This window comes from Arvicanthis niloticus, chromosome 3 (genome assembly GCF_011762505.2).
Source record: "Arvicanthis niloticus isolate mArvNil1 chromosome 3, mArvNil1.pat.X, whole genome shotgun sequence".
Lineage (NCBI taxonomy): Eukaryota > Metazoa > Chordata > Mammalia > Rodentia > Muridae > Arvicanthis > Arvicanthis niloticus.
Genome location: NC_047660.1, coordinates 119,211,210 through 119,227,434, shown reverse-complemented (window position 1 = coordinate 119,227,434; position 16,225 = coordinate 119,211,210). Strand labels below are relative to the sequence as shown.

Here is a 16,225-nt window from a genome sequence, read left to right as displayed (position 1 = left end):
ACTGTTTATCATAAGAAAAGATTTTTTTCACTATAATATAAAGATTTCTTTCATCCTGCATGTTTGTTTTTCCATTGAATTGGTTCATTGTTTCAAGTTATTATATGCAAAGAGGTTTTATGAGTCAAATTTTGCTGCCTCCTCCAAATCCCCTGTAAACTCAATCTAGCTTCTCAGCAAAATTAAGACTTGATTTGCAGATTTCTAGTGGGCCCAGCAGATCTGTTTTAGCCCATGCCTAAACTAGTGAAGATCAAGAAATACAAGAATAGAATGGGACCAAATGGGCCAATGAGAAGCCCTGGTCCGACCTCTTCTCTTCCAGGCTCCTTGTGACTTGGTTGCTACTGAAGTCTGGGAGTTTCACTCCTTGCATAGCTGCATACCTGTGTCCATAATCATGACTCATGGCTTGCTCATGTTTTATCTAGAATTCTCATTTCCTTCTCTTCAAAACCTATATCCTAATCTCTCTCTCTCTCTCTCTCTCTCTCTCTCTCTCTCTCTCTCTCTCTCCCTCTCTCTTTCTCCTCCTTCTCTCTCTCTCCCTCCTTTCTCTCCCTTCCTTCCTTCCTTCCTTCCTTCCTTCCTTTCTCTCTTTTTCTCTCTCTTTCTTCCTTCCTTCCTTTCTTTCTTTCTTTCTTTCTTTCTTTCTTTCTTTCTTTCTCTCTTTCTCTTTCTTTCTTTCTCTCTCTCTTTTTCTTTCTTTCTTTCTTTCTTTCTTTCTTTCTTCTTTTTCTGCTTTTCCAGATACTGTTTCTCTGTGCATCCCTGGTTGTTTTAGAACTCACGCAGTAGACCAGGCGAGTCTGCTCCTGTCTCCCTAGTGCTTAGGCTAAAGGCATGAGCCACCACCACCCAGCCATGATATCTCATTTACTTATTTGTTTGAGATAGAGTCTCTCTGTGTAGCTTTGTTTTTCTTGAATCTTACAATGTGAACCAGGCTGGCATCCAGAGTTTCCCTCTGTTTCCCAAGTTCTGGGATTGAAGGTGCATATCATCACACCCTTAAAAAGGGGTTTTAACTGTGACTGTTAAAAGTCAAGGAGGGGTCAGAAGTTCTTGTCCGTAAACCTAGCTTTTACATGTGTGCATGTCTCAGCAGATCTGTTCTAAATTGATGGTTCCTTTGACTCCCACACCTTCTTCTCATGGTGGCAAGGCAGGGAATCTGGATTTAAACCTCTAGTCTCTATTACTTGCTAACCATGTAATTTAATGTTTCTGGAAGTTGGAAATAATCGTGTAGCCTTTTGTAAAGCTCGTACCACATTTTAAGAGATGTGATCCCTGTGAACTGCTTAGCCTAACTTTTTTTTTCCACACCTAACAAACCATTCTTGTGAGTAACTCCAAAGTGTTCAAAAGGTTTATTTGGAACAAAAGACACCTGTTTTATACCTTGGTTCTCAAGCTTCCTAATGCTGCAACCTTTTAATACAGTCCCTCATGTTGTTGTGACCCCCTCAAAGATAAATTTATTTTTGTTGCTACTTTATAACTGCAATTTTGCTGTTATGAATCATAATGTAAGTATGTTATGCAGGATATCTGATATTTGACCTCTGTGAAAGGGTTGTTCGATCCCAGAGGGATCTCAACCCAAAAGTGAAAAACCACTGCTTTAGAAGAAAAGCTGTTTATGAGCCAGAGAAAAAACTAAATATTTCACCAATTATAGGAAATACATTTATTTATTTACTTTCAACCAGGCTACCTCAGACAGGGAATTAATGAGCTAAAGGCAAGAAAATTCCAGATGTATAGAAAGGACCCCAAAGAGACCCTGTTGCTACGCAGCTCCACCATTGGACCCATTTGTCAAGTAACCATTTGGAAAACATGATATTGACAATACCTCAGTCCTATGATTGGGAAGGTTCGGCAGACACTACACCGCACAGGGTGAGTGACTGTTTCCGAGGCTGACAGTCGGTAGCAGGTTGGGAGCCACAGGAGGATAGGAGGCTCAGACTGTGCCCAAGACAGGAATTTCTCCTCCTTGATTCCAGAGCTCAACACCTGGGAAGCAAGAGTAGGCAGAAACATTCGTTCTGGGGGATCTGTCCTCTTTCTCCCCTCTGTTTCTGTGTCTCTATTTCTAAAGACATCTGAAAGCTAGAGACAAGGCTGCCTCTAAACTCAGGTCATCCTGGAATCTAGTGATGTCTAATTTAAGCAAACATCTGCACCAGCTCCCAGGAATGTCCATGCTACTCACCCCTCGGAAGCAGCTGTGGATAGCACTTTCCACGGGACACAAAGTGCAGCTCTCTCCCACAACAGTTGGGATCTGCAAAGGCAACCTTGTGTTAGCTCTTGTGGGTGGGGGTGGGGGGGCAGAACACAGGAGGAAGGCATCCAGGTAGCAAAGGGAAGAGGTCTATTGTCTGACTTCTTAGGATCCCAAGCAGGTTATTTTACTCTTTCTTTCCCACCTACCCCCACCCCCTCCCCATAGAGGTCTCAGTGACACTGCATTCAAGTTTGCAATGGCTTTAAGAAAAAAACGTGTCAAGTGATTTCACATCATTTCATTTAAATACATGTCAATTCCATGATTTGTTTTGTTCCTATGTTAAAATATCTGACATAAAGAACTTCAAAAGAGGAAAGTTTGTGGTTGATTTGTGGTTTCAGTCTGTGGATTCTGGGCTGTGGCAAGAAGGAGCATCAAGACAGAAGACTGTGGCAAGACAGACCTCATAGTGACCAAGGGGCATAGGGACTAGAGGTCCAGGGAAATATCCTGTTGATCTAGTTCTTTAATTAGGCCCCAAAGAAAGTTTCTACCAATAGTCCATTTAAAGTCTGTCTCCCTCTACAGATTAAGACAGTGGTTAGATCAAGAGCCTTCATGATCCAGTTACTTCTCAATTATAGGATCATGAAGGATGATCAATTATTGTTGAGAGCTTTTGATTCAGGAGTCTCTTTGGGTGCACTTCATAGGCAAACCATAACTCTAGTCTTTGAAGTGGGGTGGGAAGCATCATCTCTGAAAGGAAGGTCAGATAGGAAATGAACTCACTATGTTGAAAAGAGATATCTACATGTTCACTGCATTATCCATGGCAGCCAAGATATAAAGACTACCTAGGTGTTTGTTGACATTATGAATGCTATTCTGCTTTTAAGAATCATAAATCCTGTCATTCGCTATAGCATGGCTGAGTCTGGAAAACATATACAAGAAAAATCGAAATTAGCCATACACAGAAATACTACATAATCTAAAAATAATGCTGAATTTATTGAAACAGAGAGTAGATTGTGGCTTCTTTGAGATGTGGCTGGAGTGAGAAAATTAGGGAGATGTGGCTCAAATCATAGAAACTTAAAATTTACGGTGAGTGGGTTCTGAGGATCTAACACACAACACAGTGACATGCTACTGATGTCATTTTGTTTGCTTGATATTTGATATGAGATCAGGTTTTGGGTACCCTCATCTCCCAATCATGCACACACACTTCAGAGGAGCCCTAAAAAAGAAAAACCTTGAGAATGGAGAAGCTTTGGTTTCCCAGGGAAGCAAACTGGGCTCTTCAGCAGGAACAACTGAAGATGGGCTGTTAATCGTTGTTGGCTCTGTAAGCTAGGTGCTGAGTTGGATTCTGGGCTTCACCAAATAGAGTAAAACTAACATAGCAGCCAATCAGAAATGGACCTATATAACTTCCCCAGCACGAATGAAGGTTTAGATTACCTAACCCTAGCTAATAGTCCCCTACTTTTCTATAAAAGGCCTGAACACCTTTGTCTGGGGTCACCATTTTGATAAATGGTTGACCCCTGCATGCTGGTAATTTCTGCAGAATAAATGCTTTTTGCATTTTATTTGAGTCTGGGGTCTTCCTTCAGTGATTCTTGGACCCTAACAATAAACAAATAGTGACTGTGGGTATGATGGGTGTGCAAGTGACAACTGTGGTGACCATTACACATGTGTGCCTGTGTTACTTGAGATACACAGTGCTGTAACATACCTCCCTCCCTTTCTCCTTCCTTCCCTCCCTCTTCCCTTTTCTTTCCTTTTTGTATTTTATTTTTTGAAATAGGATCTTGCAGTCCAACCTCAAATTCCTGAGCTGGAACAATCATCTTACTGTCCTATCTCCACAGAGTCCCTAGAACCATTGGAATGTGTACACCACACTGCACTTAACAGCTTTTATACATATAAGTTTTGTTAAATGTTTTTAAAAGTAAGTACATCAAGGGATCACTGAGAGATAACATTTTGCTCAAAAAAAAAAATAAAGCAAGTTTATTGCGAGATTGGCGAATCACTCTAGAAGTTTGTCTCTTTGTTAAGGAGACAAAATTTGTTAGATTCTATTTATTTGTCATTCTTGATTTTGTAGCTAGTCCGGTGGCTCGATTGTCTGTTTTCTTCCTGTCAACCACAGTCACCACAGGGGTATTAACTAAGGGACCAAGAATCTCTTGCGATTTCTAAGATGGCAATGCATTTGGCTCTGGTTTCTGTGCACACAGACATGTGCACCCGTCACCTTCGTTTATTCCCATTTGGACAGGAGTTCCAGTTTCACATCTGACATCTTACCCAGCACAGGCTGTCAGCCACACTGCCTGCAATCTCAGAAGTAACTGCAAAGACCCCCTGTGGAGTCCATCAATTCAGATAAACATCCTCCAAATCAGGAAAGTGGCACTTAGAACCACTTTGCTGACAATTAGCCAGACAAAAGTCAACAAACATTTGCCTACTAGTAACAAGATGGCTTGTATTTTAAATTGTTAATAACCCTGTCATCAGTAGAGCAGAAGCAACTACTCCCTATGTATTTAGTCAAAAAAACCACAGCAGCAGCAGCAGCTGCCCAAGGACTCTTTTCCCTTTTTTTTTTTTTTTTTTTTTTTTTGCCTTTGAGTACCGATGAACTAACTGGGCACTCATTAAGGGCATTGCTGATCCAACATTCTTCTTACTCTGGTGTCCTAACGCCTAATGAAAAAGAGGATCTTAGTTTGTATGTAAAACATGAGTGTTGGAAGACAGAGATTATCAGCTCTGTTACTCTGTAGTTGGGATTCCTACTGTAGTGGAATTTAACCTGCTATTTCCCCCTTTAAATATCTTCATAAAGATTGTGTGTGTGTGTGTGTGTGTGTGTGTGTATGAATTGCCTATTTGGCTAACTTCTTGCCGGTGTTCTATGGAGAAGAATTAAATGTGACGAGGTGGCACACTGGCAAGGGCAGGATGGCACTCTGAACGATAATTAGCATTCCTAGGGGATGATTTGAATCACATTTCAAGGACTGAAATTTTCTATCAGAAATCTGTCTTGGATCCCATAATGGAAGCCAATGGGATGATAATTCGCTATGCAAATCGAAAAGCTCCTTCCCACTGGCCCTCTCAGAAGCTTGGCACTGCGTGGTCAGAGGAAGGAGAGGTGGTGGGAGCCAGCCGCTCCGCAGCTCATTGACCTTCATTAGATTTGAAACCAGTGGATTTTTAAAATCCTTTCAGACTAGGACTAACTTGAAGCCATGCGTGGTAGTCAAGAAGTCACAAAGACTTCTAAAGGAGAGACAAAATGCCCCTCTGCCCAGTTCCTTTTATCAAATCCACTTTGAAACCCGCTACTGTTATCAGTCTGGAGGAACAAGTGGACGAGCAGATTAAGCCTCCCCTGGCTTTCCACCTGCCTGAGTTCTGAGACATGAAGTTGTTTAGGATGAACATCTACAGCGGTGGTTGCCTGAGACATGCCTCGGACAGCAGAACATCTGCAGTGAGATCTATGTGCTGTTGCGACCACCGGAAGAGCAGTAAAGTATAATGCCTATACCAGCCATTTTTTTTTCTGTGTGTGTGTCAGGTTGAAATGGTAGAGAAAAGCAAATTGCATAGCAGCTAGAAGCTGGTGACTAGGCAGAACTGCATTAAACCAGGACATCGCGAAAACTGACCCTCGCCCCATCTTATATTAGTTTATTTTCTTCTGTTGTGATAAGCACCATGTTCAAAGGCATCTTGTGAAGGACCGGTTTGACTTACAGATCCCTGTTCACAGTCCTTTGTTGAGGAAAGTCAAGGCAGGAACTCAAACTGAAGCAGAGGTGGGAACCATGAAGGACCGCTGCTGACTGAATTGTTTCCCATGGCTTGATCAGCCTGCTTTCTTATATAATCCAGGACCACGTGCCCAAGTGTGGTGCCATCTACAGTAGGCAGGGCCCTTTCACATTACTCATTAATTAAGAAGATGCCCTACAGATGCACCACTAGATGGAGACATTTCCTCAATGAATGTTCTCTTCTCTCTCATGAATCCAGTTACTTACGTCAAGTTGATAAGGAGCTAACCAGCACGCTTTTCCTTTCTAATGGTTTTTTGGCTGAAAAGAAGACTTTAGAGGTTCTCATTCACTGGCTGCAAGATAGCCAAGTCTATTGTGTGGTTCCCAGCAGAGAAGAGGGAAGACGGCACACATCTGGATGATGAAGACCAGGCACACATCTGGATGATGAAGACCACACTCAGAGCATGAATCCCTGCCCATTGTCTTTCTGGACATTTCCTCTTCCCTTCCATAAAACCACACTAAACCCATGAGGCAGATTTGAGTCAGAGAATCTCCTCAGCCTTCCTCAAAGCCAGCTATCTGTTTCTTTCTAACTATCTCTCTGTCTCTCTACCTCTATCTCTGTCTCTCTCTCTTTTAAATTAGTAAGCAGTATGAATTTTAGAGTCCTGTAACAAAAGACAAAAGAAAACAAACAAAAACCAGATTTGTGAAAACAGTTGGGACCAATGTCAAGATATATGCTAAGTGTCCTTTGCTTATTTTATCATGTCCATATCATTAGGTTTTCATAATTGACATTTCCCACTATATGTCTGATGTTATGGCACATTTGAACACTCTACACAGGAACAGAAAAGGAGTAGACTCTATTCTGGAAAAACATAGATTAATCCGGGAAATTCTTCCTTTTATCCACCTTAGTTTATGAATTATTTTCTGTTTTATTGAGCTTTTTAATACAATGTGACCCTGTCCACATCTTGCCCCTGGAGTCTGTGCTATTGCTTTCCAATTAAAATTATTTTCTAACTCCTTTGTCTCAGAGCTGAATCCTGTCTCTGGGGGTGAGAACATTTATGCCTCTCTATTGCTCCTGAGACGCCCCTGCCCCCCAATACTCACTGCCAGCAACATTTTAACCTTACTAAAAAATTTAAGACCTGCTGTCAACTCTGGGCAGAAAAGCTTCGGTTTGCAATGGTTGGCAGTCACTGCAGAGACCCATAGCTGGTCAAAGCGCAGAAAATAAATGGCTGTTGAGTGCCTGGCCATAAATGGGACATCTTTATTACCTCCTCCTCAAGGTTCAGGGAACATCAGAAAGGATATAAGAACTGGAGGGCATGGGGAGAGAGGCATGGAATACTGATTTCTGGACATTGGATGGCAGTTGCTTTCAAACTCAGAGCAGCTACAGTCTCCTGAGCAAAGCCTATACAAGGTTAAGTCTGTCAGTACTCTGTCACGGGACTCCGCTCCTCTTGAAGGACGTATATGCAGTTAATAACTGATGGAAGAGAAAAAGACATTTTCTTTAGTGGTGTAGCTATTGGTAAGGTATCCAAACTCTTATAATCAAAGTCTCACTTGATGCCCTTCTCAGTTTTGATGCCTACATTTGTATTGGCTGCAATGGTCCCAGGATTAGGACACCTCCCAGCAACGCAATGGCTACGGAATTCATGGGCTTAAGGACCATAACAGCAAGTCTGCCTAGATATTCTACACAGGTTTACTGTTAACAGATATTCACAGACAAAGGTAGACTTCAAAGACTGGAACAGCCACTGTGGTGGTTTGAATGAGAATGACCCCATAAGCTCATATTTGAATACTTGGTTTCTACTTGGTGGAACTATTTAGGAAGAATTAGGAGGTTGGAAGAGGTGTGTCAATAGGAGGTGGGTGAGATTTGCAGTTTTAAAAACCCACACCATTCCCAGCTAGCTCTCTCTGTCTCTAAGTCATGTTTATGGATCAGATGTGATCTAGATTCGATTCTGATGTAGATAAAAATCTCATTTCATCCCTATTACAAGATCAAAGGTATCACAGGCTCCTTATTCTTATTCTTTCATCCCCGTAATTTCAGTCTTATTTCCCCCGATTGCTTAGGAGGCCCTGACAATTACACTCCAGGCAGCCTACTCAACCCCACCCCGTATTAAACCTAAGCAATATTTCCTATTTGCCCACAATATTCTTCCGTCTCTCCCCAACAAACTAGGAGGTGTGGTAGCTTAGTCCTCTCTGTTCTCACCCTGCCTTTCCTCCCATCCCCCCCCACAACTCAAAACAATGCAGTCTTACATTCCATCCACTCACCCAATCCCTATACTGAACCCTGGCAGCTGATCTACTCATCGTCACATGACCTGGTGGGCAATCTGCAGAACTCCCATTCATTATTATTAGTCAATTAGACTCCATCATGTCTTTTTCTATTATCCTATTTTAATACCTATTTCTAGCCTATTGAAAATAAAATGTTAAAATGGACTCGGTGTCCCAATTTCAGACTAACTACTTCAGTGCTGTAAACTAAAAGTGAAGAACTGATTTTATTAGGAGATCAAGGAAGAAGGTAAGCCCTCCACTGTCAACACCCAAAGCTAATATTCTCCTCAAACTACTCCGTGTTTAGTAGTTCTCAAGGTATTGTCCCAGCACCATGCCTCCATGTCTGTTGCCACAATCCCCTCCATAATGGCTGTGAACTCTAACCCCTCTGAAACCATGAACTCTCAACTTAAATGTTTTCTTTATAAGTTGCCTTGGTCATGGTGCTTTGGCAGAGCAATAAAAAATAACTAAGACAGCTAGCTACTTCTTTGATGTGCAGACATCAAAACACAATCATAAGGATCAACAAGGAAGCTCATCAAACAGTTGGGTATTTATGTACATCTGGAACGTAGTTGTTGTTTCCTTATGGGGGTAATGTGGGAGGAACCAGAGAACCTGTAGCTGTGGCCTCTGCCTGCACAGCACTAGACGGCTGCCTAAAGACGGTTCTACTTACATATTCTCTCTCTCTCTCTCTCTCTCTCTCTCTCTCTCTCTCTCTCTCTTTCTCTCTCTCTCTCTCTCCCTACTTCAGTACACAACATCCAGCACCCACATGTACAAACCTCTGAGGTCTATATAACACTTTTCTGTGACATTCAGTTTTAGAAATTAGCTGTAACGTGCACCCATAACACCAGCATGGAAACCAAGACCACATGCCCTTGCAACACCAAGTTTTGTGCCATCAATAAATTCACTCTAGTCTTCTGAATCTTTGACATTTTTTCCTTTTGATTAGTTATGACATCATGAGGTTGCCTTTTTCTAATTAATGAAAAGCAGGCTTTTTCATGTGAGTCAGAATTTTTTTGTTTTTAGAGAAAATGATTGGATCAAACTACAAAGGCTTTGCTTGTGAAGCTATGGAATATGGGCCTCTGCTGTAGATGGGAACAGACAGTAAAGAACTTTGGAAATAGGAGTGTGTTATGGTTGGATCCTAAGTATCCTCAAAGGCACATATTAAAGGCCTGGCTGAGCTTGGTGACCTCAGAAAACAAATGAAGTATTAAGAGTGGGGCCTCACTTGGGATAAGCCAGTGAAGGCTACTATTAGAGTCTAGTCTTGGCCAACAGGGGATGAGCAGCTTCCCTTACCATATGCTCCCACTATGATGTTTTCAACTTGCCACAGTCCAAAAGTAACAGAGACAACTAGCCACAGGCTGAAATTTCCAAAGCAGTGAGCCAAGACAAAATCTCTGCCTCTCAAGTTGACTGACCGGTCTCCTTTACCAGAAAGCTGGCTCACACAAAGTGACACATTTTGGAGAGGCCACTGGCTCAGTGCAGAGAAAGAAGCAGACAGGGTTAGGATTGGGCTCCATAAAGATGAATCCACACTGTCAGAACAACAGCAGCAGCAGCAACAGTAATACTAGGTTGACATGGCTGACACCAACTGAGAATTCCTATATGCAAGGACTTACCTGCTGTAGATCTGTTAGTAGGGCTCTCAAAACTCTTCGGCTCATGCGGGCTTGGGAATCATCGCCTCTCCTGTTGTTTTCTGCATAAAGCTGGAAAAATGCTAGGCACATAAAGGGAGAAGAAATCTTTTGTCCAGTCCTTGTGTCCTTGAAGAGTACATGCTTGGAGAACGTTTCTTTGTGAGTATAAAGAACTGCGGACTTATAGTCTCCTTGTTTGCTTGTCGCTGTGAAGGGCAGGCCATCAATAACTAATGAGCCATTCACATCTTACCCTCTGGTAATTCCAGACCTCTGTGGTAAAGACTGGTGAATAGCAAAGTGAGGATCCTTATTTGAAAAACCAATAGTAATTAATGGCTTCTTGATTATCTCTAAAATCATAAATGTCAAAGGTAGCTAAGTAAAAACCTAGAAAGTGTAAATTTTTAAATAGAACCCTGCAAACATATATATATATATATATATATATATATATATATATTCATACACATGCAAGACAAGGACCAGAGAAGTGGCAGCAGTTAAGAGCACTAGCTGCTTTTCCAGAGGACCTGGGTCTGGTTCCCACTACCCATAAGAAGGCTCATAACCATCTGTACCTTAAGTCTGAGGGCATCTGACTTCCATTTTCTGGCTTATGCAGGCTCTGTACTCATGTGGCACACAGACATACATCAAGGCAAAACACCCATAAAATAAAAATAAAGCATCAAAATAAACAGATAAATGCAACCAAACCGTTCATGCTGAGGCATGCTGAAGAGCAGTTCATTATGACGGTGATTCAGAAGCTAGCAGACAGGATGACACACTGGGGCCTGGGGAGTCACCATGCTTCAGAACACACTTAATGTCTATGAATGTTACCTCTATACTTTGTAAGAGGGCTGTCCCCAGAGAGGGCAACCAGTGCAGCAGCCACAGGTTGAAGCTTGAGAATACCTGATCCTGTTCTGTGGGCAACAAGTCACAAATCACAGACAAGGGTAGAGAGGGCAGGGTTATTTATATAAATGGTTTATAAAAATTGTAAGTATTAATGGGTATTCATTTATGATGCTATGCGGCTAGCTTCTTATAGTCTTCATATATTTAGAACTTGGCATAACAAGGAATCAAAAGAAAGTGATTGTCTCATTCATTCATTCATTTATCCATTCACAATTCAGTAACTATTTATTGAATATTTCTTTGTGATAAGCACTGTGTCAGGTCTGGGTGTGCAGACCTGGCCTATCCTGGTGGAGTGGGCAGTCTTATTCCCTTAGAATTTATCTACCTGCATTACACACAGCAAAGATGAGGTAAAAAGAAAAAAAAATGTGTCCCTCCAAAAACACTCATGGGCTCTAGCCTTGAGCCTGACTGCTCTCTGACCACTAGCTGTGTAGCTTTCTACCCTGGGCAGACAATTTACCAAAAGTACGAGGGCTGTTGGAGGTAAGCACACCAATTGACAAGATACTCCAAGTTTTAATGTTTAAAGAGACTGAAATCATGACAAAAGTCACTCAAAAATGTATTTATCTGTTATTTGTGAAGTTAGAAATAAGTAGCAAATCAGGAAGGAAAACAAACAAGGAATTTGGCCATGATTTATATTGGGCTTGCCTCCCAGAGGCTAGCTTACATCATCATCATCATCATCATCATCATCATCATCATCATCATCATCATCACCATCACCATCATCATCACCACCACCACCATCATTATCATTTTCTCCTCTACCTTTTCCTTCTCCTCTTCCTTTTCTTCAAACCAACTGAGAACCAGCAGAAAAATTTTTTTTCTAGCTTAGCAAAACACACACTGTACACACACGCATATGTCCACACAGATTCACATAGCCACTGTCTCCAGAGCACGACCTCTGAGATACTCAACTGTTAGTTGTCTATATGCTAGGTATTCAATTCCTCCCCAGTTAAACACCCAACTAAGCCAAAATTGATAAGAAAAAAATGAGCACTTGGGAGGCAGAGGCAGGTGGATTTCTGAGTTCGAGGCCAGCCTGGTCTACAGAGTGAGTTCCAGGACAGCCAGGACTACACAGAGAAACCCTGTCTTGAAAAAATGAACAAGAAATATGCAACCAGAGAGTGAAGAGCAAAGTGTAATATAAAGACATTTTCCCCTTCCAAAAGGTGGGAATTCTTCTCTGGGATGGGAATGAGTTTGTAGGGGGAAAAAGAGATTTCCTGCTTCTCGATTTCCATGCTTCCTTTGTACAATCAACACTTAGGAACACTTATTTCCTTTTTGAGTGTATAATGAGTTGGTTAGTGACAGATAATCAAGCTGACAAGTAGAGAGAACATTTTACAGACCAGATCTCAAGTGAACACTAGCTAGAACTGAATAACCAGTGGCCGGAGATCTTGCTGTTGCCGGCCACATGGCAATCCCCACATCCTCACCTGTCAAACATGGCCAGAAGAAGACTCAGAGTGAGCTCTGGTGCCCTTGGGTGCACTGGGGCTGGATTTCTCATCCCAGTTCTCTGAAACAGCTCCCGGAGCTCCTGAAAAAGCTGCTGCCCAGAAATGGAGGTGTCTGTGCTCTCCCCAAAATGTCCATACCATAGGACCTGCTGAATCAGGGAGCTGTCCATAAAGTCCACTGCAGGAAGTAAACAAAGGATGGAGCCATATTTTCTGATGAGAGCAAAGGGCTTCAAACACAAAAAACATTTCCCAGTGTTTAAGTGAGAATGTTGTTGCTGTTTGTTTGTTTTACAGTGGATTTTTCTTAAAGGGAATTAAATATGTTCACCATGGACCTAGATTTTTTCTGAAACTGTATGTCATTAGGGTATGAAACCCACTATTAGGAGGACAGTTGCTGGGGGTAGGGCATGGATTTTACAGACTGAAGGTAAAAAGAGACGGAAACTTGAAGAATAAACTGTCTAAGGAAGTTGAAACCCTGTGGTGACGAAGTGGGAGAGAATTTTTTTGCCCTGTGCCCTGGGAGGACTAAGCGTTGGCCTTTCCTATCTGAATACAGCTTTCCTGTCTACAGCTTAGCTTCAGAGGGAATGTAGTGTATTGAAACAGTGCGTTTGCAGTTCCCATAGTGAAAAAATAAAAATCTCAGTGGCATCCTAAAATCAGTGGCTGGCTGAATTACCAGACTGTATCACTCTTTTTCAACAATATCACTTTTAGAAATCTTGGTCCCATCAATATTATTGAGATGGTACTTCATAAAATTGTAAAACCAAGGCTATTTACAAAGACAGTGGCTGGTTTCTCACAGGTACACGTATGCATAGCCATCATGTAAAAAGTTTACAAGGCGAGGAATAGAAAGAAGAATGAAATCTAGCTAGCTCTATAGATCCTTGCCAACAGAGGGTGACAGGCAAGCTTAATAAACACTCCCTGTACCACCCAAGAGGTGGGGATGTCAAGAGTCCCAAGAGCTGCTGGCATTTGGAATGCTTCAGCCTGTGAAATGATAAAACCCAGAGCTTCTCACTACTTCATAAATCACCCGCACAGATAAGGAATCACCAAGCATAATAAAATTTTTTATTTGTTTTCTGATATTGCTTTGAAAGGGAGAGTCTGGGGCATAGAGGAGCAGGTTTCATGAATGCCCCTTCAATAAAACCTGGCCAGGGGTGGCAGCAGCTGTAAACTTTGTTTTTTTTTTTAAATCATTGATCACACGCTTCTATCGTCTGGGCCTGGCATTTGGAATGCAGGGGGTTCTTGTCTTGTGAAAGTTCTAAATTACAGTCATGAAGATAAAGGCGATGTCCATTAATCTCACAAGATTTCGAGTAGTGATAGTCTCTGGATCTTACTACCTAGAGCTTCTGTCATACATTATGTTGGAGTTTGGGACTTTTTGTTTTCCAGTACCCTTGCTTACCTTTCCTATTGCCTTCAGTGAAGTAAAGTATGGATAGATTGTTCACAATGGTCTCTTCCCCAACCCCACCTCTTGTATGTTACCAATGGGTTCAATGCACAGGTCCAGCTTTCCTGATCCAGGAACTTACCAGAGTGGGGCCAGTTTTGCTTTTCTTTATGAACTGAACATCATACATTATCAGGGCCAGATTGTTGACCCTTCTTGAGTGTTACAAAGAACTTATACTTACATTGGCAAAGAGTTTGCACAGATCGTAATTTGAAGGCTGTTCTATAGACAGAATTCTCAATTCTATTAAGAGCACCTGCAAAGAAAACATGAAGTAGAGTGGATAAAGTGTATACCATTGAGCAAATCCCACACCCTAGGAGAGGATGGAAGGGCTCCTAGAGCCTTATCTTGTAAGTGAGACAATTAAGCCAGACAGTACACTATTTTATCTGTAAATGTCAATGGAAGACACATAGAAATTTCACAGTACAGCTTTTCGTTGTCTCACGACAGATTTCTTGTCTGATAAGACTGGTGATCAGGCTTCACAGCTAGCAAAATGCAAAACTGCAGACTAGATCGCCTCCTGTATTCACGCTGGTAATGCAGTTCAATGAAGCTTTAGAAGGTCTTACACATGAAATGTTCAGTTTATTGGAAGCAGCCAAAATTGCCTGCTAAAGCTAGTTATTGATGGTGCAAAGCAGTGGTCCTCACATCGTGATTTCTGGCTCAGCAGCATCTGCATCACCTGAGGCTTGTTACAAATTCACATGGTAACATGACTGTAGCATGTTGTCAACACACTTCGGGGGCAGGTGTAGGCAATCTGCCCTTGAACGGGGCCCTGAAGTAGATGTATGTACGCTAAAGTTTTCAAAACTTGCTGTATTAAAAATATTGTTAATTCTAGAACAATTGTCTAGGAACTTGCAATGACTTTTGGGGATTATCTCTAGACAATAAGATTACCTTCAGATCTTGATATCAATCAACAATGTCTTCTTTTCAGATATTTGAATATATGTATCACAAATTTCAGAAAATAAATTTAATCTACTATTCTGTGCCACATCTAATTAGTGGATACTGATTTAGTTGAAGACTCTCTTGACAAGATCTGTCAAGGAGGAGACCCTGCCTTGTTTGCATTAGTGTAGAAAGTCAAGTGATAATTCTAATGTCTGGTATTTTACTTATTAGCTCCTTACTAGTGGTATATTATAGCAGGGATATAGGATACTATTGGAATTCCTTTCTACTTTTAGCAAGTATCTCAAGATATTCTTCAACATGTAATCAAATTATTCATGATATAATTTTTTATCATATTTAGTTTTTGAAATATTTTACATTTGTGGCACATCTCAGTTCACAGTAGCTATATTTCAAGTATTCAAAAGTCACATGAGGCTAAACACTGTGTATTGACAGTTCAGCTTGGGAGAGAAGCTGCACGTAGTGCTAATTGGTTCCCTAATCTTTGGTTATGCATCTTGAGTCAGGGATGCAACTTGAGCTGAGCTAGAGATTCAGGTGTCATCAGTGAGTATCATGTCCATCACTTAGACTGCTTGAGTGGAGTGAGCGGAGTGGATAGAAAGTAGGAGTAAGTAATGAATGTGGAGAACACAATCAGTTAGTTAACTAAAGAGGAAAAGAAGTCCAAGCGGATATATAAGAGAGAACACCAAAGATAGTGGGAGAAAGCAGTGGCTGAAGGTCAAAGAGGGCAAACTTGAGAAAGCAGAGGCAAGCTATTGGTTTGGTACCTACAGGCCGCTTGAGCATCAGCTATGAGCTACTACTGTACTATCTGTTTATGAGTGTCAACTTGATTCTTGAAATCTACACAAGAACCAGGAGAGCATCCCTCATAATGCATAGGGCTGAATGGAGAATGGAAGGCCAAGAATAAACCCCAAAGCAGATGATGTTTTCAGGACCTTTAATTTGAAGGGAAGATGAGAAAGCCAGAATAAACTGTATAAAATGAAAAGCAGAAGCCAATATATATTATGGGCTGGGGAGGAGGAACAGGTGGTGGACTCAAGAGGTGAGGGCTTCAGGTATATTTGTCATCTCCAAGTCCCATCAAGGGAGCACATGTCCCTGTAGAGTGCTTCACTTTTCTTCTGTTGAACTACTTTCCCCTAATCTGAGTTCCTGAAACTCTGTTGATGCCGGCTGTCCTCTGCCCTTTGTAAAATGAAGCCAAAGACTACACACAGTAAGGAGTGTACACATCAACGTGGGTGCGTGATTTAATCCCCGAATCT

At 41.5% G+C, this 16,225-nt stretch overlaps 1 protein-coding gene across 1 annotated transcript in view; it reads right to left on the bottom strand.

The window, feature by feature from the left end:
- The window catches only part of Dytn (dystrotelin), a 60,374-nt gene that overhangs the window by 38,658 nt on the left and 5,491 nt on the right, over nucleotides 1-16,225 (bottom strand). Inside the window, exons 2-7 of the mRNA XM_034497070.2 lie at nucleotides 14,185-14,259; nucleotides 12,491-12,692; nucleotides 10,938-11,023; nucleotides 10,068-10,168; nucleotides 2,225-2,296; nucleotides 1,862-2,025 (exon numbers count right to left, since the gene is read on the bottom strand). Of these exons, the coding sequence (XP_034352961.1) occupies nucleotides 1,862-2,025; nucleotides 2,225-2,296; nucleotides 10,068-10,168; nucleotides 10,938-11,023; nucleotides 12,491-12,692; nucleotides 14,185-14,259 (700 nt within the window). The remainder of the gene's footprint in view (nucleotides 1-1,861; nucleotides 2,026-2,224; nucleotides 2,297-10,067; nucleotides 10,169-10,937; nucleotides 11,024-12,490; nucleotides 12,693-14,184; nucleotides 14,260-16,225) is intronic.